This window comes from Sycon ciliatum, chromosome 5 (genome assembly GCF_964019385.1).
Source record: "Sycon ciliatum chromosome 5, ocSycCili1.1, whole genome shotgun sequence".
Taxonomy (NCBI): domain Eukaryota; kingdom Metazoa; phylum Porifera; class Calcarea; order Leucosolenida; family Sycettidae; genus Sycon; species Sycon ciliatum.
This window is the reverse complement of record NC_088647.1, coordinates 12529690-12557043: the sequence shown is the minus strand read 5'-3', so window position 1 is coordinate 12557043 and position 27354 is coordinate 12529690. Positions and strand designations below refer to the sequence as shown.

At 48.7% G+C, this 27354-nt stretch overlaps 4 protein-coding genes across 4 annotated transcripts; 2 read left to right on the top strand and 2 right to left on the bottom strand.

Annotated features, from left to right (window-relative positions):
- The first annotated feature begins 115 nt into the window (after positions 1-115).
- On the top strand, positions 116-16047 carry LOC135817638 (progesterone-induced-blocking factor 1-like). Its single transcript, XM_065330861.1, has 15 exons — positions 116-1006; positions 2517-2636; positions 3622-3767; positions 4048-4156; positions 7087-7268; positions 7874-7999; positions 8271-8369; positions 9053-9218; positions 10538-10688; positions 11026-11212; positions 11747-11849; positions 12669-12799; positions 13323-13407; positions 15272-15604; positions 15909-16047. The coding sequence occupies exons 1-15, from the start codon at positions 515-517 to the stop codon at positions 15954-15956; spliced, it is 2478 nt and encodes an 825-aa protein (XP_065186933.1). The 5' UTR covers positions 116-514; the 3' UTR covers positions 15957-16047.
- Positions 16048-16523: 476 nt separating this feature from the next.
- LOC135817639 (dynein light chain Tctex-type 5-B-like) lies at positions 16524-18387 on the bottom strand. Its single transcript, XM_065330862.1, has 2 exons — positions 17745-18387; positions 16524-16843 (listed from the first exon to the last, which is right to left on the bottom strand). Exons 1-2 carry the CDS (start codon positions 17988-17990, stop codon positions 16544-16546), a joined length of 546 nt encoding a protein of 181 aa, XP_065186934.1. The 5' UTR covers positions 17991-18387; the 3' UTR covers positions 16524-16543.
- Positions 18388-20466: 2079 nt separating this feature from the next.
- Positions 20467-24648, top strand: LOC135816797 (uncharacterized protein K02A2.6-like). The gene has a single exon (XM_065329898.1). It carries the CDS (start codon positions 20467-20469, stop codon positions 24646-24648), a length of 4182 nt encoding a protein of 1393 aa, XP_065185970.1.
- Positions 24649-26283: 1635 nt separating this feature from the next.
- On the bottom strand, positions 26284-27081 carry LOC135816796 (uncharacterized protein K02A2.6-like). Its single transcript, XM_065329897.1, has one exon. It carries the CDS (start codon positions 27079-27081, stop codon positions 26284-26286), a length of 798 nt encoding a protein of 265 aa, XP_065185969.1.
- Between the last annotated feature and the right edge of the window lie 273 nt (positions 27082-27354).

The window sequence follows — 27354 nt, the reverse complement described above, 5'->3', positions numbered from 1 at the left end:
TGCGACAACCACTCAGTTTCCATGCCATGGCAACGACTTCGCGAATCTGGCCATGCAGTGTGCACATGGCGCCGAATTTGAAACGAGAAAGCATGCTCGATCGCCCGATCCGAGAAGAAAGAGAGAATGGGAAACAAACACGTATCGTTTTGTCACCATATCGATAAACTACTACTAGTAGTAACCAACTATTTACGTTGTCACTTCAAGACCTCTACTAGGCTCTAGCTCCACTGGTCCACTTTCAGGAAGTAGACCCTCCGTTGCCGGCAATGTACCACTACTGATCAAAGGAAGAAAAAGAGAATGTCAAATTAATGATAATTCTCTACTCGTGTATACGTATTATCTTACAGCACAGTACCGCTGGTTTGGACTTGAAGACGTCACTATCATTGGTGCCTAAATGTAATGCCAGGCCCGGGTACCGGATTCACAGCAAGATAACGAAGACCCGCGAGGGAATTCTCGTATTATCAACTAGTCCACACTGTGGACGGAGACAGGAGCCATAATGGCTGTTTCCAGTGAATTGGAATCTTCCTTTCTGGACACAACCCTTTCCTCAGATGAATACAAGTCAAAAGGAAAAATGAGTACCATCTCTCGTGATGCACTGGAACGCCGCCAGTTGCTGCACAATATGGAGCTACTAAAATTGACTGTGTCTCTGAAAGACAATCAGCTGAAGGAAATGAAGGATTCACACACCCTGCACGAAGAGGAGTTGGAGGAGAAGATAGCAGATGTTTCTCATCAACGCCAAGTTCTGCAAGCACGACTTGAGTATTGTGAGCAAATGCACACCGAAGATAAAAGTCAGCATGGACGACGTATGGCTGCACTCGAGCAAAGCCGGCAGGAACTGAACGAGAAGTGCAATGCATTGCAGGATGAGTTGAAAGGTCTGATGAATGTCTGTGACAAGCCTCTTCTAACAGCTACAGAATTTCAAGCTTTGAAAAGCCGTCCTATTGATCGGCTCCTTCCTTCCAACCTCTTGCAGGTAATGTGCAAAGAAAAGGATGATACAGCCGGCATCTAGCACAGCACACACACACGTAGTACACACACACACAACACATGCACACGTACACACACATGCACAACACACACACACACACACACACACACACACACTACTCCATATACAACTGTCACAAAATGGCCACGTTGTTCCCAGAAGCGGGAGACAACTGCGAGAAAGGAAAAGAAACAAGGAGGGGGGGATTGATGTGAAAGGAGGTCGATCTACAGTCAACTTCGCTAATAACGACTGTGGATATAACGACAATTCGCGAATAACGACAGAATTTCCATGCCCAGAGCAAAGTCCCATCCCACTGTAATACATACAATGAGACTTCGGGTATAACGACACTTCGCGAATAAGGACACCTTTTTGATGCCTCGCCGAGTGTCGTTATAAGCGAAGTTGACTGTACACACAGTTTTCTGTCTCCGGTGGCGGAAGAATTGTTCGCTACATAGGCTGCATTGGATGGGCAGCTTAATCCTCTGATCCCTTCGCAGTCGTTAGCCTCGAGTACAACTATGGCAGTTAACAGCCTGACTCATCATACAGCTATCACAGGTCGAGCAATGGTGCTGGCAGCACTCCAAACACACACACACACACACACAGACCACACACACAGACCACCACACACACACAGACCACCACACACACACACACACACACACACACACACACACACACACACACACACACACACACACACACCTCAGACCTCAGACATGCCCATCGCGGAAGCGATGATAGCGAACAGCTATGTTAGACATAGCAACTTGTGCTGGGATTACACCATTCAACAGCTTTTCACACACACACACACACACACACACACACACACACACACTGCATCAGGTGAGAAGACTATGCCTATGGCACGAAAAGCGATACACTACCGTCTTACTCAATGATGCAGACAGCCAGACTGTTTCGGCCAATGAGGCCTCATCAGTGCAAGTCCGAGCTTTTAAAATAGGATTGAGCTGTCAGCCATGGCTGCGAGAACCACAGACATTAGGACAGCTCGGTGTACTAGCGCTGAGAGTGCTCAAACTGCTAGACGCAGCGGGCAAAGCATAAAGCTAACCAGCGCAAGTGCGTCCTATTGAGAGTGCTCTACAAGATCGAAATCGAGGAGCGAAATACTCAATGATGCAGACAGCCAGACTGTTTCGGCCAACGTCATAATTATAATGTTGTACTACAATTCTCACCTGATGAAGTTTTCCTTGAATGTACCATGTCTACCTCACTGTTTCTTTCTTATCAATCCGGATGAAGGCCCAAGGCCGAAGATTTGCCTGAGTTTTCTTTTTTCTCCGAATTCACTTTAGAGACCAATTTCAGCGGAGTGTTGGTGTTTTACGTAGTTATTTACAACACCCAATGCCTCGGGTATGCTGTGTTCAACTAAGGTGTTGCATATCTGTAGCATATTTTCGCTGTGATGTTTTGACTGCTGATTGTGTTTGGTTTGGTACAGGTTGCTCTGTACGAGTCCGTTCAGCCGGTGCTGCAGGAAAAGGACGAATTAGCTAAGCAAGTGGTATTTGCCCAACAGCAGGCTGCAGAGTGCCAGGAGGAAGCCACCCGCCATATTACCGTAAGTCTTTCATTTGTTCCCCGTCTCTGTATACTGCAGTGTGACTTGGCATTCCTGTGATCTAGCAGCGATTTTCGTTATTAGTTTGCTTCACACCTTTTATCAGTCATTACGTATGATTTATAATGCAGTGGCAGTACCAGGCGTGGGCCATCCCCTGGGTGCCTTATCAACAAAAAAAGTCTCTGTATACTATACCGGCGGCTAATCAGTACTATCTTTTCTACCGTGTCCGTCTGATTAGCACTCTCTCTCTCTCTCTCTCTCTCTCTCTCTCTCTCTCTCTCCCTTTTCAGCGTCCATTTTTCTGCTGAGTATCATGCTGCAGCACGGTGGTCATCCTAGGCTTTTCAATGTTTTCATTCTCCCTGTGAACGTTTCCTTTCTGCCAGGCCTGCTTTGGGCTACATGTGGATATACGTCTGTGGGAAATGTGTGGTGGGTAGTGTTGTAGCAATCATGGGCATTGCAAGTCACTTGCTGTTCTAATGCACTGGGGAATTCCCAGATCAGCTCTGCACTACATCTTCTAATCTGCTGCTCCAATGGTAGCCACCAGAGAATACAAATCCAACGCTGCCATGCTCAGTAGACTCGGGTACTCTGCATCCAACCGTGGTACAAACCGCTTTTCGGCAATGTAAAACTTAGACTGTTGGAGGCCCACGCCAAACGCATTGTTTTGTTTTTGTGATGATTGAGGTATTATACTGTATAGCAGTTGGCGATTGGCAGAAATAACTTCAAATATAAGGAGGAGTTGTAGTTGAGCAGAAGGTTACTGCCAAAGTTGTTGTTAAACTTTGCAACCGATAGTGGCTGATCAGGTAGAGCGTAAAAAAGACACCCTACCATTGTAGCTGAGGATTCTCGATCAACCCGACTAAGTGTGAATTTGGTGTTGATCATTTTCAGTTCCTCAGCCACCGCATGTCTTCTGATGGTATCCGGCCCTGTGATATGTTCACTATATTCCTGGTTGCAGATGTATCACAAAGAAGCTGAACAGCGGCACAAAGTACAAATGCTCTGCACGGAACTGCAAGAGCAGCTCGAGAAACACGTTCTATTGAAAATGACAGGGGAGAAGGAGAGAGACTTGCGCATTCTGAATTATGATGATGTGCTCAAGTGAGTTGAACATCTCAGATCACTCTGCATCTCTTTGAGTGTCATGCTCTACTTCAACGTTCATTCATTCTCGTCAATTCCAATAGGTAGTATGGTTTGCTCTTTGATCTCGTTTACAGAGAGTTCCTGCCAGAGACAGTTTATTCCAACACTTTGCTCATTGACAGTCACAATATCAGTGTACCCCTGATGTTGTCATCTTTCTAGGTATGTCTTCTCTAGCTTTGTGTTAGTCTGCCCTGTTGTAACCTAAGAAAATGCTTTGCCTGCGTATTGCTAGGGAGCGTGATGCTGCAGCCAGCCAGTGCCAAGTCTTGCAAAAGGAGGTGGACCGGTTTGAGCTGCGTGTCGCCGAGGCTGTTGCTGATGTTAGCAACTTGACAGAGAAAGTAAGAACTAAGGCAATGATTTGCACCACTGGTTATTGGTGACTGGTGATCGGAGTTTCAATAGGCTGTCAAGGAAATGGCATACGCCTGCCGAGTTAGAGCTTTCGTGCACTGCACAATATCACTGCGCTGCACAATATCACTGCGTTGCACAATATCACTGCGCTGCACAATATCACTGCGCTGTACAAGTCTGTGGTTATACGTGCCCAAAATAAATATCCTCTTCTTCCTTTTGAATCGCTCTGTTGAAGTCCAGTTAAGCCCGATACACATACTGCCCAAAAGTACTGGTATGGTTCGCACATGCAGCGTGTAGCATGGACATGTGGATGCTATGCGCTGCACTGGAGAAAAAATGACTTTACTTGACACAATATTTATTAGGAAAATTGAAATGGAGATGTGAAAAACAAATAGGTGGAGCGGCAATGCAATACAGTGCAATGCAATGCAATGCAATACAATGCAATGCAATACAATGCAATACAATGCAATACAATGCAATACAATGCAATACAATGCAATACAATGCAATGCAATGCAATGCAATACAGTGCAATGCAATGCAATGCAATGCAATACAATGCAATGCAATGCAATGCAATACAGTGCAATGCAATACAATGCAATGCAATGCAATGCAATACAGTGCAATGCAATACAATGCAATTCAATGCAATACAATGCAATGCAATGCAATACAGTGCAATACAGTGCAATGCAATGCAATGCAATACAATGCAATGCAATGCAATGCAATACAATGCAATGCAATGCAATGCAATACAGACTACTTTACTAGCACATGAAATGTAAACTATATCACGTAAATCACGGTTTCGCCCCGGTTTGTGTTCAGTTTGAAATTCCACTTACTCGTATAAGCCTAAGGGTCTATCCACAATATGTAAACAAACAAAAAACACGTAAATATGCCGGATCCATGCGTGTTGCCAAAGTGAATGACCAAAAATGTGTGAAATACGGAACGTGAGTCGTTGAACCCTGTAAAAAAGCACGTTTCTCGTCCGCATGCCTTTTGGTTTTTGTAGTTATGCCATCTGTCCGTTAAAAGCGATGACGCTGAGACAAAACTGATCAGTTATGGGCGGATATGCAAAGAAATACTGTGGGTCTGCCATTCACAACAGGCAGGGCTGCCTTGCTGACGAGCTCGGAGTCCCTCGATTGACAGCCGCTGAGGATAGAGAACTGTTCTCTGAGCCTTCTAAAAGCATTTTCAACAACTCTCCTAGTGCGAAGCTGGGAGTAGTTGAATGCTTCTTGCTGCAGCAAGAGACTTCCGTCGGTAGAGTAGATCCGCATAAGTGTCGAGGATAGGGCAAGGGTGCTACCTCCAATGACGAAGGGCCGCATCGTGGTCTGGTCTACTTGCCACTGCCTGTAGTTCAACCAAGCACCATTGTCAATGTTCTTCTTCAGGACTGAGTTGTTGTAGACGGCTGCATCGCCAATGCTGTCGGCTGCTCCTACCGCTACGGCAACAAACGTGAACAACCCTCTGCCTTCCACGCCTGCTAACAAAATGACAGCTGGATAGCCTTTATAGCACCAGTATCGATCTCCATACTTGTCAGGGTGCACGATGTTTACAAAGGTACCATCAACTGCCCCGCAGCACATCGGCAGTCCACACAGTTGTTCCAATGGACGCGGAGTGCATTCCACTTGACGGCCAACGGGGAATAGAATGTAGTCGCTGGACACGTGGGGGGCCAAAGAAGAGACTGTTTCATGAACGATTTCGCCAACAGTACTGCAGCCAACATGGCATGATGCAGCAGTTTCTGAATATGTTTCACCTTGCGCTAGACAATACAGCGTAGAGGCGAATCGTTTGGCTAGGCCTATGGTCCTTCTCAGGTGTGTGACATCACGTTGAATCAGGTGACCCTATCTCCGCACAATGAAGAAGAAAGTCTCTTTTGTCATTCGAAAGTTTGCTATCCAGGATTTCTTCCACCAACTGCTAGAGTACTGGCGCACAGTCTCCAGGTTCCCAAGAACTTCCACCTCCCAGAACCCTGTGCTCTGCCCGATTTCATTTTTCTGGGTGATGCGGCTTCACTGACTGACGTCCTTCACAGACGGGCAGGTCCACAGAGCAGAGCAGGCTGGCCATAATCATACAACATACGGGCGAGACAGACACTTCGAGGAAGAGATACTGAAGTTCAGTGAATAGCTGAGCATTGTTCGTAATTGTGGCGGCTCCTGCCGGTCTTGCCATGTCTCCTGCCGGTCTTGCCATGTCTAGAAACTGCCGGTCTTGCCATGTCTAGAAACTGCCGGTCTTGCCATGTCTAGAAACTGCCGGTCTTGCCATGTCTAGAAACTGCCGGTCTTGCCATGTCTAGAAACTGCCGGTCTTGCCATGTCTAGAAACTGAAATGCAAATAGTTTAATACAGTAAAACCTTTCTAAGACAACCGCTCGAGGGACCTTACAAACAACCGCTCGAGGGACCTTACAGACAACCGCTCGAGGGACCTTACAAATGTGGTCCCCGTGTACAGGTGGTCTTCTTACTCGGGGCTATTTAACTGGGTAAAACACCCCTTGGTACTGGCTGCAGTGGTCTTCTACATAGGACAGGTGGTCGCCTTGTTAGAGTGGTCGCCTTCATAGATTTTACTGTACATACGTATATACAAGGCTTCAAGTCAAAATTATTTTGACGGGGGGGGGGGGGGCATGACCGAACTTGTTCGTTCCGTGAAAAACTACTTCGAAGTATTAAGTAGTTTCAATTTTGATGATGCCGGATGGCTCCTTATGTGTACTGGTCTTGCAATGCGAAGGGCATAATGGGGTCATCACTTGTTTGTTTCTCGTTCATGCATAAACTATGTTTGTTGTGTGTTGTGTGTGTTGCGGGTATCTGTGGTGTTGCACCTGTTGTGTAGGTTAGTGCAGCTGAGAGACAGGTTGAGTTGCTGCAACAAGACAAGGCCTATCTCACACAGCAAGTTGATGCCAGTAAGCACCATCAACACTTGGCTGAGGATCGAGTCGAAGAAGTGCGTCAACGACTGCACGCAACCACCACTACCTTGGAATCGCTGCAGACTACGACGACTGCTGAAAGGTACTGGATGTACTGACTCCTGTTTATACTTGTGCAATGCCGTATGTGTTAGTGCCAGCCCTGGCAACACAGAACAATGCTTCACGAAGCCAGCCCCCCCCCCCCCCCCCCCAGCATGTGTGGTGTATATTTAAATAAAATTCTTGGTGTCTGTAATAGAGAGGTGTAGCAACTCGTAAAACAAATACTGAACGAGCGCCTGACTCATTTTCGCGTCCCATGTCAAGCTCAACTGACCGAGGACTGGATGTCTTTGACGAGTCCATCCTCAGTTGCACCTGCTAGGAACTTGTTACGCACTGTTGCAAGTTGCCTAAAACTTCCTAATGCCATGCCGTTACTTTGGTCGTGCATGTGCAAGTACAGTGCTGCTGTTCAATGAAATCCGATCGTGTGAGTCAAGTTTGCACCTTGCACCATTTCACAGCTCAGCGCTCACAGGTCTAGGGCTGCACAGTGCCCAGCATGTACTTGACTCACTCGATCGGATTCCATTGAACAGCAGCACTGTACATGTACATGTAAAGCTGACAATGCAGTGGACTGTGGACCGGTCTGTGGCACGTTTATGTGCAATGCCGTTGATGCTGTACTCTCTTGCGCAGAGGCGAGCGCCACAAAGAATGGAATGACCGCTTGTCGCAGGAGTTGAGTGCGATCAAGGCACAGACCAGTGAGGAAATACAGCGCATCCGCTCGCAAAGTTCTGACGCTGTGGAGCGCGAGACACGGTGGGTGTGCTACTGGTTTACTGGTGTGTTGACAGTTGCTATTACTTCATGCTGCATCAAGCACCAAACATCTTCACCGGTATGACATTTTAGGACTTTGTAGCAATTATTTAAAAATACTTATCATGCACAGTGTGCTTGTTCATGATACGAGTACTCGCCTTCCCATCATTGTAGTGTTTGGCGAGTACAGGCAATAGGGTATGGCTGTATTGTATGTGTGTGCTGAATAGCTCTGTACTCGCCGATGTACCTTGTTGATGTGATACAGGCTACTGAAAGAAGCACTGGAGCGTTGTCAGCTGGAACGTGACAATGCACGTCACATGCAGCTTGATCTGGATTCCAAGCACCAGGCCTTGCTTCTTGAGTAGGTTACTGCAACACTTCCTGGTACTGTGTACATGTACCAGTACATATGCTTGTAGCGTATAGTGCCAGGAGAGTGTCCCACCACCTGAACCCCTCCATGGTCCTGGGTTGGAGGTGAGGCGGATAAGAACTCTTGGCTGTAGGTCTTGCGACACATACATTTTTAGAATGAAGTGAAAAAAATTCAGGATGCAGTCAACTTCTGATAGGTTGTAGGCGATTTACACAACAGGTATATCACCATGATCTTCCTGCACGCAACCAAATTTGTCCGCGGACATCAAAACTCAAAAGTGTTCAGGAGCACTTTGCCCGCGGATGCACTCATCTGTGGGCACTTTTACAATCGTGCCTTTTTGTAGTATCCAGTGTACCTGGTAAAATTCTAGCCTGTTCGTTCTTCGGCGCATCATTCTTTGGCGTCTGACTTATTTTTTGTGCGATACGGTAGTTCTTTGTAGCCAAAGCTTTTTCGACTGTAGCCTTCATGCAATGTTATGTCATGCCATCAGTTCATTTTTTTGCGGATTAAGTTAAGTTGGTGGTCAGATGATCTAACAGCTGTACCACCCGTTTCAATCTTCATGCACAGTGGCTACAGGCAGGCTATACATAGAGCGCATGTGTGTGTTTGTGTGTGCGTGTCTCTCTTTGTGTGGGTGTGGGTGGATGGGTTCACAGATTTCAACGTCTGGAGTCCACTGGACAGAACCAGCTTTCCGAGTGTCAGCATGAATTACAACTGAGGGCGTTTGAATTGGAGCGCCTTCGCTTGCTACATACTGACTGTGCCAGCAAGGAGCAAAGTGCCAAACTAGATGCTACAAAAGTAGCTAAGCAACTTGAGGTCAGTGACTAATAGTGATTAGGGGAATGTGAACCAGTCCCCATTTCCAACTTGACACACCGCCTGTGTTTTGACTTAACCAATCTATTATTTGTAGGTAGCCCTATCCTCCATATTCCCATCAATCATCTGCAAAAGTACCACGTGCCTTTGCAGCTACATGTATCAAGCAAACACGATTTTCCTTGTTGAGATCCAGCTTTTGAATGACCCTGCCCACTGCCGTTTAGATTCATGGGGCGTAAAGTATCATGTAAAGTTAGCTCGTTTGCGCTAGCATTACCCAAGTGTTGAGAAACACTCAAGCACAGACCTTCGCATTGGTATGCCACCACTATGCCCTGATACCTCAGTGGCAGATATCTGGCACAAGGCAGATGTCTCACATGTGAATAAGGTGGGGGGGGGGGGGGGGGGAGGGGGGGGTACCACTCACCATACCAGTAACTCCCTCAGCCCACGGACGTGTAATGGCCCAATCACCCCATACACCGTATGCTTCAAGCAAGTAAGCACACAGTTAGTTAGCAACTTAGCCGTGGGTGTCAACACTGATGTAGAACTCGGGACCTAATGATCCACAGGGAATCCTTCAGACCACTCGGCCATACAATGAGCTGGCATTCTTGAATCGATTCTGTTTCTGTTTTTGCATTGCTGATACAATTACATGTACATACAAGCTTGGCAGTAGTCATTACTTCATGGCCGAGGTTCTATACATATATCCAAGGTCAACTGACTGGAATAGGATACACTGTAGTGTGCAATGCCCTCCAAAAAATACTTACTACCCGGTGCAAAGAGAAGGGTACCGTATTTTTCCGGTTGTAAGTCGACCTTTTACGACTAAAAATAGAAGGAAAAAGGGTGGGGGTCGACTTACAACCGGGATTCGACTTATAACCGGGAACTATCAGTATCTTACAAAAAATGACCTGCACTGCATGCACGAGTGCACCATGTGAACACATACTGCCAGTTTAATGGCATTTTTCAAGGATTGGGACGTTATACCCTCCAATAAGGAATGTTTACATGATTTGTTGATGTGTTAGTAGCAGGGAGTGGTTAGTAATGCTTCGTTGGGTGAAAACTTTAAAACGCAGAATTGAGACCTCCAGATACGGGGGTCGACTTATAACCGGGGTCGACTTACAACCGGTAAAATACGGTATGTTGCACTGTGTATCCTGAACTGTTTCATATTGTATTAATTTTGTGAACAGGATAGACGGGCAGCTCATGGCTTACACTTTACATAACTAATGTTCTGCTGTATTTGTTCTTGCGTGTGCTGTCGTGCTTCACTTGCCCAGCTTGTCAAGGAAGAACTTCATGAAGCTAAGCGTGAGTATGACCGTCATCTTATGCAAGCTGACCTGGAAAACCGCAGCCTGAAGCAACGCCTGTCGTCATATGAAGCCCTGGAGAAAGAGTTGGAAGAAACATTAGAGGAAGCTGCACACGGTATGTAAGCCCATGATTCACAGTTTGATTATGTGTGAGTGTGCGTGCGGGCATGCGTGTGGATGGGTGTTACCATGCGTGTGGGCATGCGTGTGGACATGCGTGTGAGTGGGTGTGCACATGTTTGTGGGCGTGGGTGCGCGCGTGCGTGCAGTAGTACCCAGTACGTTCCACTCCGTTTCGTACTAACCTGATTGTGCTACTTTGCATGGTGTGCACACATTGGTTTCAGCCTCTGCTTGACGCCAGGACTCTAGGTGAGCTGGTATTGTGTTTCTTGTGTACGTGTAGTGTTAGCAATCTGACATTCGATATTGTTACTGGTTATTGTTGTCAGATGTAAACCGTAGCGCAGGTACTGGTCACGAACACTTTGCCACTGCCACTGCTACTGCCGCTGCCATGAACACAGCAACTTCTCAAGGAGCTGCTGATGCTGCTTCAGGATTCAAACCCTCTATGCCACCGCCACCACCACTCCTGGCAAGCGGCCATTTTGCCACCAGCCGTCACTGGCAGAACCGGTACATAATTATAATTATAATATAATATAATTATATAGTAGGCCACCAGTCACAAAGATTTATTGGGGAATGCATATTATAACTGCGCGGACATGACAATAGGGAAGGTATGCCATTTGTTGACAGGTGAAAAGCCTGGGCTTTGAGACCGGTCTGGGTTGAGCCTTGTTTGCATCTCATGATCAGATTCCGTATCGAGCATACTTCACTAGTTTGCATGAAACGATATGGCAGACTGGGGCCTCTGCTGTCTATCTGCAAAGTCCTTGCGGGTGCGTCCGCGTCAGTGCCAAGCCATGATCCCATGCCGCATATGCCCTTCAAATATACATGAAAGAACCGTGTCGAATGACTGCAATTGTAAACTTCGCAAGCCTAAAGACGAGATTTTGAACGAAGGGAGTACAGCTTGTTTTGTTTGCATTCAAATAAAAAAATGACTTAACCTGTCTAATAGCGAGCTTTGTTGGCTTATTAACAAGCACAAATCACTTGCGATTTGCCTTCTCGTTTCTTTTTTTCTTTTATTGGCAGCCTGTCTGTAGCAAGGCGACTACTTCAGTGTGACAGGGAGTGTGTGTATTTGCGACGGCAACTTGCTGATGAAAAGGAGTCCGTGCACCGCCTACAGCAAGAGGTACTGTGTGTACTAGGTACATGACTGTGTAGCTACTGGCGCACAGTGGTGACAAAGAAACCCATCCCCTGGTTTTGTGTGCTTCACTGCAAGGGCAACAATGCCTGCTCTTTGCATGATTTTATTGTGCACAGAGTAGCCACGTCCGTACCTGCAATAACCCACGTGAAATAAAAGGCCGGTTTTCGTTTACCATCACGGTGCCAGTTTAGGGGTCACGTGCTGGTGAACATAGGCTACGTATGACTGTTGCTGCGCTCATTTTGGCGTACATAAACTGGACCAGGGCTGCATCCATGTGTTACCAAGAGACTTATAGACAACTTCATAATATTATTGTTTTCCGCAATGCTTGTGTCTGTTGTGTAAGTAGACTTTGTTTTCGTTCGGAATTTTGTGTGTATTGTTCGGCATCCGGAGCGAACCATAATTACAGTGCTGACAACTGAAATCCAACCCCCTGAGCGGTGCGCTCACATCGCAAAGACCCGGCATGGGATTGTAACACTACGAAATAGAGGCCGCTATAAAGTGAACACACTGCCCAGGGGGTCGGATTTCAGTTGCCACCGGTTTAATTCAGAATGAATATGGGCGAGTATACTACAAGTACACATGTATGATGTGGAGTGAGGGTCTGCAGTCGTGTATGTGCCAACATACAATTATGCTGAATGGACATTCCCTCTTCTACGGTACATGGGATGTTCCATTCTATGTCTGTGTCTGTCTGTATTGTCTCAATCTATATCATTCTACTGGCATTGTGGAATGCGTCACTCCATGCCTGTGTCTGCTTGTGGTGTTTCGTTGTGTTAGCTGGAAAGCAATCAACAAGTCTTGCGACAGACCCAGCAACCCATGTCAGTCCTCATTCAAACCATGCAGTCAAGAGATGAACAGCTGCGGCGACTTGAGCACACCGTTACCAAGCTTCAAGCTGATCTTGAGTAAGAACCTGCCGTTCTTCACGCTGTGTACAATGAAAATCCGACTCGAATGAGACGCACACCTGGTTACTGGCGTGGCACCAATTGTTTTGCTGTAGACCGGCTTTCAGCAAGTAGATCAACCATGTAGATGAAGCAGAATGGCAGGTCAGGCAATTTTTTAACTTGAGCTTCCACCATTCCTCAGAGCGCGCCATATCCGGGAATGTTGTCTCGGGCTTATCGAATCAGAAAGCAGGGTCCGCTAGTCCGTAGTCCGGCAGTTTCATGCTGACGACGGAGACCTAGGGCCGGGTTGGCATTGGTCTTTGGTCTTCTGAACTGGTTTTTGCCATCCATGCCAAAAGGCTTTGCCGCGGCTGCTACTGAATCATGTGGCGCTGGGCCTCCAGGTCACTTGTAGAACTGAAACAAGCAACATTGTTTGTTTGTGAGTCCTGTGGCTAATCAGCTTGTTTAGTTGACATGAAGTGTCATCGACTCAAACTGTTGTTCATTCTATCTTGTATGGTTGATGTTGTAGATGCGTGCATGCTGAGAAGACATCATTACTCAAGGAGAAGACTGCACTGTTGTCTGATCTGGAACACCTCGTCCATCAACAAGAGGTAACGCAACAATCAGTGCTGACACATCGTTTAAAAATTACTCGTGGGTCACGCCTATGGTCCTGATAGTGTGATAGACCAAAGTGTAGGATAATTTTAGCAAGTATTTTTCGTGGAGTGAGAGAGAGAGGGGGGGGGGGGGGGGAGTTGAGTGGTCTTTTTCAAGTAAAAGAATTGCAATTTGCAAGAAGCATCCATGTCTGTAGTTTGCTCTTGTTTTGTTTGGGCTTTGTCACGCCTTTGTGACGATCTGTGTCCGGATGCTCTGCTTTGTATGGGTTATCTCACCAAGACTCTGAAGATTATTCAACTCTGATAATTGAGATATGGGTGCTCTGTGTGATGCCCTGCCCTACCCTGCCTTCCTTTAGTATGCAGTGAAACGATGATTACATTTAGGCTCGCTGGATTTAAATTTTATTACTTTTCAAATTGAATGAATTCACTTAGATACTCCATGCCATACGGTAGCTTCTGAAGCATCACACACAAAACCTTCCTATGCCTGTGAGAGAATCACGCTGCACTATTCAAAATAAATAATGATGAGCCCGCCCGGCTGATTCCCCAGCCCATGGCTATTTAACCCTTTGAGGTGCCACTGAACGCGTGAAAATGCGCAATTGCAGTTCACTCCACCATTTCCATCATAACTTACGTTCTGTTTGCTTGATTTTGACAGTCTAGGGCTCTTTGAAACGCTCTTTCCGCTGCCAAGAGAATGAGGCCACGCTCAACTCCGTGGGTGCCACAAAGCCTGCTCCAGAGCGCAGGGAATCGCCATAGGTCGGGCCTCGTGTTGAAAGAAATACTTCTAAATTTCATCCCAATGCCATTTCGCTGTCGTTTCTTGCACAGCTCTGGATTTTTTTGCATCTCAATCAGTAGTTTCGACGTCATGACACCCACACGTCATCAGCTGGCTGCACACCACGTGATCCACGGGAAATCCCCGAAGCACGAGGCAAAAAAATGATTTTGAGACGTTTGAACAATTTAGTGCCGCGATCAAACTTTCGAGCGCCATATCTTTATCATCGTTTCTCCTATCGCAAAAGCGATTACACCATTGGAAAGCTTGGAGCTTCCTCTTTGATCTACATATTTCGATATTTGCAACAGGACAAAAATCGATGGAGTTACGACAGTTTTACGGTACGTAAACAATATCAGTCGTTAATGACTGATGCACCGCTAAGGGTTAAAGGGGAACTCCACGAAAAACGAAAAATTCATATCCTGTAGAGTTTCGGGCGCTGAGTCGAATGGTCTTGGTCCGAAGGCTGTACGACAAAGCGTTCGGGTGATATTGCACTTTGAACCACGCCCCCATACCAATGTATGTGTGACGTCCTTGTGGCCCGGTGCGAAACTACTTTGGATTTTGAATCTCACTTTCTTCAGGAAGAAAGTCACTTCAGAAAGTAGTTTGCTAAGTCGCCTGAAGCGCCGCGATGCCAAATTGTTGTGCTGTTGGTTGTGCCAGTAGCACAGAATCCTCCTGGGGTTAGTTTTGTCAGATTCCCAAAGGATGGCGACCTGGCAAAGGGCTGGGATGTTGCAATACGTCGTGAAAACTTTCCACCCGATTTTCGCAGCACGAGCTATGTTTGCTCGCTGGATTTTGCTAAGATGCGGGCATCATTTGGCTTTCTTTTTACACTCGCTGCATAAGAAGACAGCTTGTTTGCGGGAACTCAGGCTGTCCTTGTGCATGGCTTTTACGCTGCTAGATTACCAGTCTTCATTCTTGATTTTTTGTGCGACAGAGCTGTGCGGGGAGTGAGGTAGCTGCAGTGGCTCTCACTAAGTACATCCCACTATTGGTTAGTTGGTTTCACTTCTAACAATGTTTTGCTTGCAGGACTTCACTCAGCTACGCGAGGCTATTCAATCTCTTCAAGACCGCCGCCAGGCCCCCAGACGACATCCAGACAAGCACCGTGCTGGCAAGACATCTGTCAAGCTTGCTCTTGATGACATTGAACGAGAAGGAGCTAAGTCAGTGCCTTCTTCAGCAGACACCAAACCTGAAGCATATAGAAGACATCAGAGTGATGGTAACCGTTCCAACAGACATGGCACTACCAATTCTCTCCGTTCCCATGCCCGTCATCCGCAGCCAGTTGCAGTTCGCCAAGAAGTCATTCAGCCAGCGGAACTGGGTGTGCTTTCGCAACCCGCACCGACTATATTTGTAAGCGGTGTTATAGCCCATGTCTGCTCTGTATGCGATGATCACAAACAATGAGATGCAGATATAGGGGGGAGAGAGAGAGAGAGAGAGAGAGAGAGAGAGAGAGAGAGAGAGAGAGAGAGAGAGAGAGAGAGAGAGAGAGAGTGAGAGAGAGAGAGAGAGAGAGAGTGAGTGAGAGAGAGAGAGAGAGAGTGCCGGAGAGAGAAGAAGAAGAAGAGAGAGTAGGGGTATTTCAAGCTGCCTATTCTCCTACAGAATGCATGCATAATGGTATGTGCCTCATATGTGCTGTGCCTACCTGCAGACTAAATCGTCTTCGGCAAACCCAAAGAAAAGGACCAAGCCCCACTAGAAACTAGCACTATGACTAAACAACACGAACAGCTTGATCCCGGAATTCTTCTCCCATATGTTTGATCAGATAGACCGTTCTTTTATTCTTGAGAATTTTCTTTAACTGGATTCTAAAAGAAAGTATAATTATTTCAAAACTAACAGTCATCCTTGAGAATCAAGGCATATCAGAAACGACACGGCTCTTGTTTCTTAGTTTTCTCTCAATCGGTGTGTGCATTGAGCTGATTTAGTCAAATGTCTACACTTTCATAGCACGCTTCTCAACTTGTAGTAGAAATTTTCCTCCTAGATACAAATGATTAATTTTTGTATACACTCATTCGCAGGATTTATTATCAGCCTTTAAATTCCTAGAGTGGAACATCTTTCCCTTTGCCAATAAAGTACTATTGGGCAAACAAGTTCCTCTGCAACGGTCATCTAACGGCTGCGCTGGAGTACGTCGCATTACCATAGCGGCGAATGTCTTGACACGGACCAGGGCTTCTGCAATCCACATTACTGCATTCTGTTACCTATCATAGCATCTGCAAACACTGATTGGCAAGCAGTAAGTCGTTGATCTGATTGGTATCAGCCGTGCTATTCCCAGTATACACCATACACTATTGCCGTCGCATACAGTGTCTTATTACGGAATGACACGGAGGCAAATGTGTCAGTTTCCGGGTCCCAAAGGCATCGGCTGACTACTTTCATGGCTTGGTCTTGAAACGAGCCAATGTTGACAATGCAGACGATTTTGTAACGCTCGTAGTTCAACTCTTTCACTCTGTTGCGGATAAGCTCGGTCAGCGTGAAGGTCATTTGTCTGCATGTCTCTCGGCTATACTTCATGTCCTTGAGATTCTCCTCCAGTGCTTGCTTTGCAACAGCTTCCACCTACACAACAGCACGCATACACAGCACATACACACCCACCCACACAACAGTACACACATAGGTTACCAGTGTATTTGTAAACAAATCCATAGGCCCAGTGGTTAGTTTCGTACACAGAAACGGAAGTAAACGTGAGTGGAGAGACAGCTTTCACTTCTTATTCGCCTTACAGTACCTACAGTGATATAATGCAGGGAATAGAGAGGTTGCGCACAACGAAACATAAGATTTGGCCGTTACAGCCTGTGGCAACGGCAGAACAAGACCTGAACAATGAAAATCACTTTCATTGCAATGACCTTATCGCCACCCAGTAATGTACGGCACCTGTGTACTGCTGTACATTGAGTGCATGCCTAACCGTTGAGACCTATTTCCCGTACTCAGAAAAACCAGACATTCCAACTTTTGCGCAAGCTCCGAATCAACCGATTTCCGTAGCCTTTTTCGTCGTTCCCTGATCCGTCGAACGCTACGGAACTGTGTTGTGCGCAACCTCTCTAGTGCTGCAGAATAATCCCTATTTCCCAGGGGAATTTAGAGGTCTTCGTCCGCGCTTTCCCAAAAGGACTGGTTTGTGAGTAATTAGGCGCATCAATTTCACTTGGATACATGCGTAAAACAGAGTACAGTATTCGATGATGCCTAACATTTATAAGCACACTTCAAACTGTTCAAGGTCTCTGGGAAAACGTACTTGGAGAACCGTGTCGCAGATCAATAGTGACTCCGCGAATGGCCTAGTTGATTCCCGAGTTCCTGGGTATGCAATGCAAGTAGTGCACCATACTCACTCACTCTCTCTCTCACACATACACACACACACACACACACGCACACATGCACACGCAACCGCAACCGCGCCCGCACATTGCCGTCATTGGCTGTTCCCGCAGCCTACCTTTGCAGGACTGAACTTCACATCTGGCTTCATTTTGTATGTTGGTTCATAGAGAATTCGTGGTGCTTGAACAGTGGAGTCTTTGGCAGCCGGATTGAACATATTGAGCGTGCTCCGCGTGAACGATTGCCTGGAACCCGTCAAATTCTTGGTACTGGCTCTCGGTCCAAACAGCAGCGAGCGGCGTGTATCTGGGGCCAGCGCGTCCAACGACGGCTTCTGGCCTCCTTCCTTTGGTGCAGCCATGTCGTAGCGAATGTGTTTGTGTAGCTTCTGATCGGTACAACGAATGATTCAACTGAAGCAATGCCGAAAGCTGGCGGATAGCTAGCACTGAGAAGTACAACACGGCTAAGGGCAGTCTTCTTGGGCCAACAATCCCAACCAAGTGATGAAAATGATACCGTGATTCCACTGGGTTAGCGTCGTCACTACAAACCTTGCTGTACAGCCTACTACAGAGCTAGGGCTCACGACCACAAAATGCAGGTCCTGAATGCTTTCCCTGTCAGCTCTGCCGGCTTTCACTGAGCCTATCAGGCTATCAGGAAGGATTTCTATCATCGAGGCCGTGCACAGACTAGGTCAGAGGGAGATCTACAGCGCCCTAACCAAGGTCAGTCCTGATATTGATAATACGGTTTTGGTGAAATTATGTGTTGCACTCGCGTCGGTATGTTCTGATCTGGCAACATGCAAGGACTTCGCCTCTTCGGAGTTACTACATGTGTAGTAGGTCCGCAAATCAGTACCGATCAAGGCGATCGGGCGATGTGTTGTTCTCTTCATGTCAACCAGCGTTGAACCACTGCCTGTGACTGCCGCCCATGCCATGCACCGGCTGATTTAGTACAGTCAGTGATCATGGTGATAAAGACAGCCTAAATCTGCTATTGCCGGCGAGCTATGCAACAGTTGCCAAGCAACAGTCGGACACGTCACGACACGAGTATGAGTATGAGTCGAGTCGAGTGGCGCCTAAAATCGACATGACACACATGCACTGACTCAATAATGATAGTGATAGTCTGCTGACAATAGTATGCAAGCCTTGTTTGATGGGAGAATAACAGCAGGTGACAAGGAGGAGAACACAGTAATATTATTATTGTGTTTTATATTGAGAACATGAACAGTGCTCTTGAGTCTTGACTACAACCATAAACCGGTTGCCAAAGTCCCGGTCTTGAAGCCATCTAAACCGTATGGGGTCAAACCCTGGTTCGGACCTTCTTTATTCTAGGGGTGGGGAACGCACCAAAAAAACTTTCGATTTGTGCAGGCAATCTGGAATCTGCCACATAGTGTGTCCCTTTTCTGTTCGTTGGTATCTGTGCATCCATCGTGCATCCGGTGTAAGAAATTAACAAAACCACGGTAGGCACCGGCGGATAATGCTAGTTATAATATGTGGAAATTGTGCTACTGGCACTGCTAGTTATTTGCAGCAATTATGCTAGTTATAATGCTAGCAGTGCTGATAGTGCTGCAAAATTGCTATCCTTGCGGTGGGAAATAATAACTTCCCTATGCAGTCACTCGGAATATGGCAGTATCACAGGGCGAACACAGTGAAAAAATGCTTGCACTTTCATTACATCAGTACAGAGGGCTTCCAGCGTCGCAGGGAGCAGCAGTGAGTCTCCCTCGCAGGGAGCAGCAGTGAGTCTCCCTCGCAGGGAGCAGCAGTGTGTCTCCCTCGCAGGGAGCAGCAGTGAGTCTCCCTCGCAGGGAGCAGCAGTGAGTCTCCCTGCGCTCTAAAAACACGACTACTTTAAAATAGCACTACTTGTCACGGTGGAGCCAACAGCAGACTGGACGTAGTGCTAGTTTCACATATCGATTGTGCTAGACAAGGTCACATTTGGAGACTTTATGCTAGGGCAGTGCCGGTCTTCCCCACATGGGTCATTATGCTAGTTATTATGCTAGTAGTATCCGCCGATGCCTAAACCACACAAAAGACAAGAATAGGAACTTGATAACGGCTGAGAGAGCATTGCACGGGATACACCGATACCAACGAACAGGACGAACTGCGTAGCAGATTCAGATCTCCGGAACAAACCGGTTTTTTTTGGGGGGGGGGCATTCCCCACCCCCAGAATGCATAGAGTCTGAACTCCGAACCGGGGCTTGACACCATGCGGTTCGGATGGTGGCAAGACCGGGACTTTGGCAACCGGTTTATGCTGTTGTAGTCAAGAACACTGTTCTCAACACATTGTGTCCTCCTCCTTATCACCTGCTGTGTGTGTCTCCGCCTTGTCGCATGTGTGTATCTCCATACATGTACATGTAACTAAAAAAGTTACCAGGAACTGAGGAAGTCAAACCTATTTCTGCTTATGGACAGGAGCACTGTTTCTTACTCAGTGTGTCCTCCATGCACCCGGCTGGGATATGCTGCTATCATCATCACAACTGGTAACGTGACTCACAAGCAAGGCTTGTCATCATTGTAGTGTCATGTGACTAGATGCATGAAGCCCATGCATACATGCATTCCGATATCATTCCCACCATCATGATCCACTTACATGATCTAGCATTCCATTCCTCCTTCCCACTTTAGCCCGTATGTATATATCTAGTAGATTGCATGTGTTCGAGGTTCTTTGTCTTATCGTAGTACAACAGTTAGAACTAAGGTCTTGGCTCTCTGGTTGGTCTGGTTAGACTAAAGTACGAAACACTACATGGTGGCAGCGGTCCAGAAGCCATGTCTTCTTCGGACCCCAGCTCGGTTCAGCCCGCTTCCCGCGGATCTTCCCCCGCCGGTGGCGGAGGCAGCAATGGTGGTTCAGGTAGCTCCTCCGGTGGAGCGCCTTCTACGTCTTCTTCGGCGCCCGAGCCCGCCCAGGTTTCTCTTCCGGGGATGGTTCACCTCTCACAGGTGTCCCCTCCATCGTCGTTCAATTTCCAGGCTGCAGATCAGTGGGTCCGCTGGCTGCGTCGTTTTAACCGCTATCGTCAGGCGTCTGGTCTTCACACCCAACCGGAGTCGGTCCAGGTGAACTCCCTCCTCTACACGATGGGCGAGCAAGCTGACGACCTACTGGACAGTTTCCATCTACCTGAGGATGACGTGAGTAAATTTACCACAGTCACTGAGCGTTTCACTGCCCACTTCGGCAAGAAGAGAAATTATGTGTACGAACGTGCATGTTTCCATCAGCGCACCCAACAGCCCACGGAGTCACTAGATGCATTCGTAAATGATCTCTACCGCTTGGCAGATAGGTGCAACTTCAAGGCCATGCACGATGAGATGCTCCGGGACCGGTTGATCGCAGGGTTAGCAGATGCACGTCTTTCTGAACGCCTGCAAATGGATTCGGATATGACGCTGGAGAAGGCGCTGGCTCACGCTCGCCAAAGCGCTGCCATCAAGGAGCAACAAACGACGGTACGTGCAGCAGCTGATCAGTCGTTGTTTGCTGTCCGCCAGGATCAGGGGCGGCTGCGTTCTAGTCGCGATCGTCCTCCGCTGCGTGATGCTCCCAGCTCCTCGCGCCACTCGACTCCATCATCTGATTCTTGTCCCTGGTGCGGATACGAGACACATCCCCGCGCACGATGTCCTGCAAGTCGTGTAACCTGCAAAGGGTGTGGCAAGACAGGCCACTTTCAACGAGTGTGCCGCTCTTCGCCACCATCTGGTTCCTCCGGTTCTTCTGCACGACAGGGCACTCATCAGTCCCCGCGGGGCACAGGTGTCCATTCTCTCTCCAGCCACAGTGATTCCTCTAGCTCGGCAGTGAGTTCTGCTGACGCATTTCTGGGCACCCTGACCCATGGCACAGGCTGGAATCTCCCTATGCTTCTGCACGGCAAGACCATAACTATGAAGGTCGACACGGGTGCGGATGTCACTGCTATACCAGCTACAGTGTTCACGTCCCTGGACTTGCCTATCTCGCTCGCCCCATCGAACCGTACTCTCCGGGGCCCAGACAACACAAGCCTCAATGTTTGTGGCCGGTTTACAGCTGACCTGCGCACAGCTCACTCATCTCAGTCTCACTCCGTGCCCACCCAGGTGTACGTGGTCCGCGACCTCAAGCTTCCACTGCTCGGACGTCCAGCCATTGAGGCACTCGGCATCCTGCCTGCTCCTGCTAACGTCCTGGAGACCACCTCTACCTCAAATGACTCAGCTTCAGACTCTCGCTCTCCTGTTGCCGCTGAGTTTCCTGACCTGTTCTCGGGCCTAGGTACCTTCGGTCCTCTCCACACCATTCAACTTCGCGATGAGGCTCCTCCATACTCGCTCTCCACTCCTCGGCGAGTTGCTCTGCCCATGGAATCGAAGGTTATTGAAGCCCTCCGTCGCATGGAAGCCGCTGGCGTCATTCGCCCAGTGTCCGAACCGACCGATTGGTGTGCCGGCATGGTCGTTGTGCCAAAACCAAACGGCAGCGTGCGCATCTGCGGTGACTTCACACGGCTCAACAAAGCCGTCAAGCGCGAACGGCACATTCTCCCTACCACGGACCATCTCCTCGCTCGCCTCGGTGATGCCAAGGTATTCTCCAAGCTGGACGCTAACAGCGGGTTTCACCAAATTCCGTTGGCGCCAGAGTCGCAGCTTCTAACCACCTTCATCACGCCCATCGGCAGATTCTGCTACACGCGGCTCCCCTTTGGCATCTCCTCGGCACCCGAGTATTTTCAGAAACAGATGTCAGATCTGCTCAGCGACCTCCCTGGCAACATCTGCATGATGGACGACGTCCTCACATTCGGCTCCACCCTCGAGGAGGAGGTCGACAACCTTCGACCAGCTCTGGCCCGTCTTCAATCCGCCGGTGTCACGCTCAACAGCGAGAAGTGTCAATTTCATGCTACCTCGATCAAGTTCCTGGGCCACGTGATTGATGGCTGTGGCATCCGTCCAGATCCAGACAAGATCCACGCGATCCAGGAGCTCTCTCCCTGCTCCGATGTTCATTCCGTCCGCCGTCTGCTCGGCATGGCCAACCACCTAGGCAAGTTCATTCCGGACTTGGCCTCCATCACGCAACCTCTCAGGTCTCTCCTCGTCAAAGGCACCCCGTGGCAGTGGGGTGCTGAGCAGTGTGCCGCGTTCGACCGCATCAAGACGTCACTGAGTAACGAGCCCGTCCTGGCCAAGTACTCTCCCAACTACCACACTACAGTATCTGCTGATGCATCTTCCTTTGGCCTGGGTGCAGTGCTTCTACAACGCCAGCCCGACGCGTCCGTCCGTCCTGTAGCCTATTTGTCTCGCTCTCTCACACCAGCGGAAACGCGCTATTCGCAAATCGAGAAGGCTCTGGCTGCAACGTGGGCCTGCGACCGGCTCTCCCACTACCTCCTCGGCATGCCATTCACCATTGAGACGGATCACAAGCCACTCATCCCTCTGCTCGGTACCCGTGCTCTTGACGACCTCCCTCCGCGGGTCCTCCGGTTTCGTCTACGGCTACTTCGATACGACTACAGTATTATCCACACTCCTGGCAAACAACTCGCAATTGCCGACGCTCTGTCTCGAGCTCCTCTGCGCAGCACAGATGCCGACGCTACTGCCACACCGGAGGCTGAGACCGCTGCTATGGTGTCGTACGTCACTGAGGCTCTGCCTGCCACTGCGCAACGCCTGGAAGAGGTTTCAGCATGGCAAAGCGACGACGATAGCTGTGCTCGCATCATCGAGTATCTGCAGCACGGCTGGCCTGCTCCTAGCGATGCTCCTCCCGTAGTGCAGTTTCTTATAGAGCACAGCGCACATTTCAGCCTCACGGACGACGGCTTGATTCTGTATGATCAGCGTCTCTACATACCTCCCGCTCACCAGCAAGAAATCCTGGCTCGCCTTCACCAGGGTCATCAGGGCATCACCAAGTGCCGACGCCTGGCCCGCACTTCCGTATGGTGGCCATCGCTCTCGTCGGACATAGCTACTCTTGTCCAAACATGCGAAGAATGCAGTCGACACCGCTCTCAGCCACCCGAGCCTCTTCTCTCAACTCCACTCCCAGAGTTTCCTTGGCAACATCTGGCCGCAGACTTCTTCACCATCGACGGTCGCAACCACCTCCTCGTCATCGACTACTACTCTCGGTTCATCGAGGTCCTCGACATGCCCTCGCTCTCCACAGCTCGTACAGTCAGCCATTTCAAGTCACTGTTCGCTCGCCATGGCATCCCTGACTCTCTAACGACCGACAACGGACCGCAATTCACCAGTGCTGAATTTGCCCAGTTTGCATCCACCTATGGCTTCCGCCACGTCACCAGTAGCCCTCTCTATCCGCAAGCCAATGGCATGGCCGAGCGTGCTGTTCGCACGGTCAAAAGTCTGTTCCGTCAGGGCACTGATTGGCACCTCGCACTACTCGCGTACCGCAACACTCCCTTGGAGAATGGTAAGAGTCCAGCCCAGCTTCTGATGAACCGCCAGCTGCAGTCACTCTTACCTCTCTCTCCAACACAGCGACAGTCGCATCCAGTCGATCAGAGCGACCTGCGTGCCGCGGATCAGCTCTTAAAGGATCGCCAAAGCACCAACCATGCCAGTCGCCATGCAGCCCGGACACTGCCGTCTCTGTGTCCCCAACAGCCGGTGTATCTACCTGATCGTGAAGAGTCTGGCCACGTGATGAGCCAACCAGCCTTGCGCTCCTACATCGTAGCAACCCCATCGGGCCAGTTCAGACGCAACCGGCGGCACATTGTCCCAATGCCAACGCCGCAACAGTTGCCGCCTGCTGGTCACTCTGCCGCTACTACCGATCCTGATCCCCCAGCCAGTCAACCTTCTACTCCGCCGTGTCCTGCAGTTCCCAACTTGCCATCGACCCCTCCAGCTCAAGACCAGCCTGATAAGTATGTCACGGCTCGCGGCCGTGTCGTTCACGCTCCCGATCGCTTCTAACGTTGGTCTCTCCAAACAACATACTCCACTCTTCTGTCTCTCCCTCTCTTGCTTGTTCTCTTTCCTAATGGCTTGCATGTGCCTGTGTGTCCTCTGTACACCCTTAGGTCTTTTCTTTGTAAGAGGAGAGGATATACATGTACATGTACAATGCACTATACTAGAATACTCCCTCGGACAGACCAGTGCTTTCAGAACTCTGTAATGGATCCCTTCTGCAACGGTCTTATTGTTTTCATTTTCAAAGTCGTCAGTTAGGTACATGTATCTTCTCCATCTTCTTAATCTACTGCCATATTTGCTCTTACAACCTCAAAGAAAGGGAGGTGTAGTGTCATGTGACTAGATGCATGAAGCCCATGCATACATGCATTCCGATATCATTCCCACCATCATGATCCACTTACATGATCTAGCATTCCATTCCTTCTTCCCACTTTAGCCCGTATGTATATATCTAGTAGATTGCATGTGTTCGAGGTTCTTTGTCTTATCGTAGTACAACAGTTAGAACTAAGGTCTTGGCTCTCTGGTTGGTCTGGTTAGACTAAAGTACGAAACACTACAATCATCACACCTGATAATAATGCCGGTCTACATGTACTTGTAGTACCAAGACTCCAAGACGCAAGAGTGCATACACAGGTTTACGGACTCTTCGTCAATGTTGAGTCAAATGCTGTTTATCCAAACTCCAAAACCATTGCACAATGCTGTCAACGTCACGATCAACAAGCTACACAGCATGTCACACTGGTATCAGGAAACCGGGTTTATTGCGACTCCGGCATCTGCACAATCGCACCATCTGACCAGCCATGTGTTGTTACACCCCCCCCCCCCCTGCCTCAACTTCTTCTCTCACTGGTCTCATACCCAGTGCATGTAGTGGCACATAGTGACACTGACAGTGACACACTGTGACATACATGTACATGTGCCAATAGACTGTGGCCGTTTCGAGGACATGCCTGATTCTGGGAGTCTAGTCTCTGGAACGGCCGTGTCCACCCACCACGCGGCGATCACTGGAGCAGGCAGTTGCAGCCACATCACATCACCCACTCAGTGACTCAGTGACGGCAGCCTTTCAAATAGAACTGTTATGATGCACACAGTATGTGTCACCCAGACAGTGTGCAATTGTATTTTCGATGTTCATATGCCACGAGGAGAGTTGCTCCTGCACTGGAACTCTTTCAAGTACATGACTGTGTAATGACTTTCGCAGTCATCTAAAACACACAACACTCAACTTCGTCCTGTTTTCAACTAACTAATTACTAGAATAAAACCTATAGATAAAGTAGCATGAGTTGCCATCAGCATACAGTGTGAATGCCGCAAGGTCGTACGGTGCACGTGCGTAGTATGCATGATGTCACCAGTCAGACATAAATGGCAATGGGGTAGAATAATGCATAGACAAAGGTCAAACACTATAACACAAATATGGACCCAGATCCACTACATCTCCCCTCTGAGATAAAGAATCCTCTATTAGACTAAACCGAGTGAAAGTAATCGCAAGAAGCAATAAGTACAGAATTTAAGTACAGTACGTAAAGAAGCGAACAAGTAAAGGCGAGTATGGAGATCACAATCATGGATCAGAATCCAACTAGCATACACAGTTCACATCTGTTCCAGCAAACGGTTTGCTGGGACACCTCGAGTGGCCCGTTCCGAACGACGTGGCGCTGCTGGCTGGTCAGCGGTGTTCGGCTCAACATCAACAACAGCTGCGGTGTCGTCCAAGGGTTGCTTGATGACGTGTCGGCGGTTGCGACGAACAGTGCCGGTGTTTGTCTCCACATTGTACGAACGGTTTGACAGGCGTTCCACTACTTTCCCTTCCTTCTTCAAGTCTGGGATCCACACCTTGTCACCAGGCTCTAATGGCGGCAGAGGTCGGGCAGCATGGCGGCTGTCGTAAACCTCTTTCTGCTTCTCCTGCAGGGTGTACTCAGTGGTCAGGAGAGCGGTGATGTCGGGCCATTCTGGGTGAAGCTGCTCTGCAGACGTCATGACGGTCGTGCGGATACGTCGACCATACAAGAGCTGAGCTGGCGCAAAGCCGTTGGCTAGCGGCGTGTTGCGATACGCTAGGAGAGCATCAGGCAGACTCGGGTTCTTCTTGAGAAGCTCCTTAGCAGTTCGGACAGCTCGTTCTGCTTCGCCGTTCGATTGGGGGTAGCGAGGACTGGAGGTTCGGTGACTGAAGTCGTACAAGTGGGCAAAGCTACGGAAGTCCGCACTTGCAAACTGGGGACCATTGTCACTTACTAGGCATGCTGGGATGCCATGGGTGGCGAAGAGACCATGCAGCTTGGAGACAATGCTGGCAGACGTCGTGGAACGCAGCGGGATGACGTCGAGAAATCGCGAGAAGTAGTCAACTACCACGAGGTACACTTTACTATCATGCTCCATCAGATCACAGCCAATGGTGTGCCATGGGAGCTGAGGGCGCGGAACCGGCTGAAGTGGCTCGCTGTGCTGGAGGCGGTGTTTACAGCAGACGGGGCATGCTGCAACCAGTGCGTCTACTTCTTTGGCAAGGCCTGGCCACCACACTGAGTTTCGCGCTAATGCCTTACACTTCGTGGCACCCTGGTGGCCTTCGTGTAGAGTGGCAAGGACAGAGGCACGCTGCTTGGGTGGAATGACGATCCTGGTGCCATGATACAGGATGCCATTGCTGCA

Excerpts from the sequence above, each read along its gene's own strand:
- LOC135817638 (XM_065330861.1), top strand. The coding sequence starts at position 515 with ATGGCTGTTTCCAGTGAATTGGAATCTTCCTTTCTGGACACAACCCTT. Across the intron at positions 8,370-9,052 it reads CACCAGGCCTTGCTTCTTGA|ATTTCAACGTCTGGAGTCCA; the intron begins GTAGGTTACTGC and ends ATGGGTTCACAG. Across the intron at positions 13,408-15,271 it reads ACCTCGTCCATCAACAAGAG|GACTTCACTCAGCTACGCGA; the intron begins GTAACGCAACAA and ends TTTTGCTTGCAG.
- LOC135817639 (XM_065330862.1), bottom strand. The coding sequence starts at position 17,990 with ATGGCTGCACCAAAGGAAGGAGGCCAGAAGCCGTCGTTGGACGCGCTG. Across the intron at positions 16,844-17,744 it reads TGAAGTTCAGTCCTGCAAAG|GTGGAAGCTGTTGCAAAGCA; the intron begins GTAGGCTGCGGG and ends GCTGTTGTGTAG.
- LOC135816797 (XM_065329898.1), top strand. The coding sequence starts at position 20,467 with ATGTCTTCTTCGGACCCCAGCTCGGTTCAGCCCGCTTCCCGCGGATCT.
- LOC135816796 (XM_065329897.1), bottom strand. The coding sequence starts at position 27,081 with ATGGAGCATGATAGTAAAGTGTACCTCGTGGTAGTTGACTACTTCTCG.